General features: G+C 38.7%; 1 protein-coding gene across 1 annotated transcript; it reads right to left on the reverse strand.

Moving 5' to 3' along the window:
* Positions 1-811: 811 nt before the first annotated feature.
* Positions 812-4,402, reverse strand: LOC116219133 (microfibril-associated glycoprotein 4-like). Its single transcript, XM_031562102.1, has 5 exons — positions 4,394-4,402; positions 3,144-3,341; positions 2,349-2,445; positions 2,035-2,202; positions 812-1,065 (listed from the first exon to the last, which is right to left on the reverse strand). The coding sequence occupies exons 1-5, from the start codon at positions 4,400-4,402 to the stop codon at positions 812-814; spliced, it is 726 nt and encodes a 241-aa protein (XP_031417962.1).
* Between the last annotated feature and the right edge of the window lie 381 nt (positions 4,403-4,783).

Genomic DNA, 4,783 nt, shown 5'->3' on the forward strand with positions numbered 1-4,783 from the left:
AGACTTCTATTTTCTTTATTTTCTCCTGTGCAGTAAACACAGTTAAGCACACTGAAGAATACTGTTGTGTTTGTGATTTGTTTGTTTGTCATGTATTACGTAGTTTACATTACAAAAAGTGAAAATTGTTATTCTTGGTTTCTGATAAAACATTAATTTACTGTATTTACAATTACAATACATTTACCACACACAATTGTGACATCTATTGTGAGAGGCAAACCAACATATGAACACTGTCTTCAGATACTTGGCTTGGATTGACGTATTTCCAAGATGCAATTCATAGGAGAATGTTACTGTAAATGTGAAGTGTTTTAGGTCATTGTACTCTGAGAGAGAACATTTGCTAAAGTTACAGCAGCATGAGTTGTGTTTTGGTGGTGGTAATGCATTTTGCACCAAAGGTTAACTGATATGCTGAGCTGTAAAGTCCACTGAGTGAAGTGTTTGGGAAAAGTGTTCATGGTATTGAGACAAGAGTGAAAATGTTTGGAAAAAACTGTAAACTGGGCCAGAAAAGGGAAGAACTGTGTCTGACTGTGCCACAGATAAACCCTGCATTACACTCATACAAAACATAAAATATATAAAGTTCAACCTTCAAAGCACCAATCATACGCCTGTGTGTGAGTTTGTGTGTGGGTGTGTGCGTGTGTGTGTGTGTGAAAAATGTTTGTCATCTCGCCAATTATGTCACATCTTACAAAAACCTGGTTGTACTGCTGTCACTGAATTAATCTGCACACGTCACAAGACATTAAGATGACAGAATGCATCCCTTCTAACACACAGACTCTTCAACAGCTGCCTAAGCTACAGGTCTAATTTTCATAGTGATGGATTTCAGTGAATAATCTATTCCTTTAAAGGTATTCCAAACCACACCAGCATCATGCGCCACTAAAGGGCTCCACAAATAAAGGCCATTGGGATTGGATTCACGGCAATGGCCATACCAGTAGGCCCCGAGATGTTTAATTGCACAATTTCCAGTTTCCCAGAAGTCTTGGTCCTTGTCAAACGTGCTGAACTTTTGCCCTCTGTGGTGATACAAAGAGTCTCCTTTTAAAAGTAAATAAATAAGTATGTTATTCACACATGCAAAACACATTTTTTCCAAATATCAGAATCCAAATATCCAAATTTTGGCCATTCCACTGAGAAAAATACTCTTTCATGTAAATGGAAGTTTAAAGTTGTAGGTGTTACAAAGCCTCGTCTTGCCTGTTGACTTCGAATAATACATTATTGTTACACTGAGTGAATAAACTACTTATGGAATGTGAACAGGGTAAATTCCCCCCTTTCCGGCAGTCAAGCAAAAATGGAGTACCTCTCATGATTCCCTACAAGAGCAGGAGAGACTTGGACTTCCCCCAATGTATGTTTGGGGTCATTGGAGGAATTCCCCTCAGCAAAATTCAATGGGTGGGTCCAATGGGCTTGATTGGCAAAACAACATTTGTCCAAATATTCAAATACAAATATCCAATTTGTGGCCGTTTGATGGGTAAGTTCCACTGAGAAAAGTAATCTTTCATGTCAATGGAAGTTTAAAGTTGCAGGTGTTACAAAGCAACGTATTGCCTTTTATTGTTACACTGAGTGAACAGACTACTTGTGAAATGATATGAAAAATGTGAATCTGAAGCACAAAGCATGTTGGCAATGGCAACATTCATTATTCATTTTCAGCATTCGTGATCAAGAAATATTGGACCCCCAAACATTGGGATGGCTAGTTCAACTTAATGGAACATTCTGCAGCATTATGAAGAGCCGTCTAATACATATTGAATATGTTTCACTTGAATTATTAGATAAATTATACAATGAAATGTGTATTTTCAGAATACATATCTATATCTATCTGTCTACATATTTATGTAATATTCATATATTTTACTGTAGAGGAATTACAATTTTACATTTCAATATTTTTACTAAATACAGCACTATATCACATCCAGAGGCTATCATTATGAGTATGAAATACAGTTAAACACACCCCATCTCATTTCCCCAACTCACCAGCGCCTCCGTTGGTTAAGCCACTGACAGTCAGCTTGTACCCCTCTATCTCTGATCCGACAGCGAAGGAGGAGTACCTGGCAAAAACCCTGTTGCCCTCAAAGTCCTCCATGTCCACTTTCAGCTCGTACTTCCTGTTGGTGGTGAGCTGGTGTAGTGACTCTAATCCTGCAGCCAGAAAAAATAATCAGATTCAATGAAGTAAACAAGAGTCGGCCATTGGTCTGGTTGAGTTGGTTGATGCCTATTAAATCAATTTCAAACTACTCCCAAAGAGAATATCTGAAATGCCTTATTCATCCATTGGACCTTACCCAGCCAGTACTCGCTAGAGGCGTTCCCAAACCCGTCCTTGTACTGGTTCCAGGGCCTGAAGAAGTTCACTGTACCATCCACTCTCTTCTGAAACACCTGCATACATATGAAACCTCAGACAGGAGATATAACTAGATGTGTATTTACCAACAGATAACAATGTGTCCAACATGAATTCATTTTGTATTCAAAAACATACATTAGTGTATCAGAATTTTTGCATTTAACGTTCTGAGAACTGAATTATTATAGAATAAAAACACAGTGTTATGAAACATTCTCTTCTTGCTGGAAATCCCTCTGTTTATGTCTTATAGCACTTCCAATGAACCAACATTTGTCCAATTTTCCAATGTTTTGTTTGAATCACTGATGTACCAGGCCATTATGGGTGGCCCTGTGGCCCTTGGTGTTTATTTTCACATGAAGCTTTGGCAAGTCATGGCTGAATTATTTACATATGTATTTATGTATGTATGTATGTATGTATGTATGTATGTATGTATGTATGTAAGTGTGTGTGTATGTATGTATGTATGTATGTATGTATGTTTGTATGTATGTATGTATGTATGTATGTATGTATGTATGTACGTATATATGTATGTATGTATGTATGTATGTATGTATGTATGTATGTATGTATGTATGTACAGTAAGTATGAATATTTATATAAAGAGAGAGAGAGACAGAGAGAGAGAGAGAGAAAGGGAGAGAGATAGAGGGAGAGAGAGAGAATGAAAGACAGAGAGAGAGATCTACCATTGAAAACAACAACTGAGAGACAACTCACAGTCCATCCTCCCTCCCCAATGGTTTCCTGACAGCCCATATGACAGTAAACCTGAACACCAGTTCTAACACCATCAGGATAGATGGTGTAAACCCCACTGACTCTGCTGCCACTTGAGAGCAGGTCTGCGCAGTCAGTAGGATACTGGAGGGAACACTGCCCCAGCCAGGGCAGGAGGAGAACTACAACACACTGAATCTGGACAGAGAAAGGATGGAAGACAGAGAGTTAGTTAGAAAGGAGGGAGATAGGGAAGGAAGGCGAAGACAAATTATATAATGACCGTTTTAATGTAAATAATATAAAATGTATTTATTTTTATTTTTAGTCTTACCATCATTGTTTGAAATGATGAATGAAATCCACGCTCTGAGAGGCCAGAAATACTTGAGAAGATCACCGGAGTTCTAGAATCGTCAGATGAAGAATTACTTCATCACAAACACTCATTATAATGCTCTCTCTTTCTTTTACACACACACACACACACACACACACACACACACACACACACACACACACACACACACACACACACACACACACACACACACACACTGCACACACAGGTATAGAGTACAGGTTCAACTTTGGCTGCTCCATAGTACACTATAGGTATTCCTGTCTATATTCAATGTTGTCAATCTGTCTGCCTTTACTTCTGAAAGTAATATGAATTATAGGAATTATCCTAACATGATAAAATGACCAAACACTGAACACAGTCTACAAGCGAAGCATTCATGTTTGCTTTTGTTTGTTGTCCATGTTTGATCTGGTATACCCTGAGACATGGGTAAACCCAGCCACAAAAACTCAACACACCCTGAAGAAAATCACAGGATGGAGTAAGTGATGCTCACGCAAAAAAAGTGGTGTGGTGACATGCAGTCTAAAGGTCTTAATACCGCTCTCTCATGATTCCATCAAATCAGTCTCATATCAACCCATAACTGTAAAAGATAAACTCAACAGCTTTGATATCTGAGGTTAAAAGTAAATGAACATTCTAAAGGACCCATAGACCCAACACCTTTTACAGTCACAACACGTCAAAAGACACGTACCGTTCAGGTGAAGTTGCTCTCAAAACTTGATGCAGACGACTGCCAGATCCTGCCAAATCACTGCCAGATATACTGGTGCCCCGGTCCATGCGAATGAAGGCGTCAATCATAGAAGAAGTCCATCCCTCCTTATGTAATCTGGGTTTGAGAACAGGTAGGGTGACTTATCTCTCCTACGCTCACCCAGTACATGTTCAACAGCAATGTAATGGCATTTTTTTCAAATGGATGCCTGAGAGATTTGTATTGTTTTCAAAGTGAAAAAGGAGTAAAGTAAATGTCATCAGCAGGTAAATGTTGAGTCCTGTATCATGGCAGCATATATACATAGAAAATCCACTGACTTCAACAAATCTCTCACAAAATAACCAGTCAAATCTCACACAAAATAACCAGTCAAATCTCACACAAAATCAACTTGCAGCCTTGCAGTGGTCTCACCTAACAAAGGTGAATAACTGTTTAGATTTAGAATAGACAGGCCTGTGTGTGCGTGTGTGTGTGTGTGTGTGTGTGTGTCTGTGAGTGTGTTTGTTTGTGTGTGTGTGTGTTGGTGAGAGGGTGTTTCTGTGT

Source organism: Clupea harengus, chromosome 24 (genome assembly GCF_900700415.2).
Source record: "Clupea harengus chromosome 24, Ch_v2.0.2, whole genome shotgun sequence".
Taxonomy (NCBI): domain Eukaryota; kingdom Metazoa; phylum Chordata; class Actinopteri; order Clupeiformes; family Clupeidae; genus Clupea; species Clupea harengus.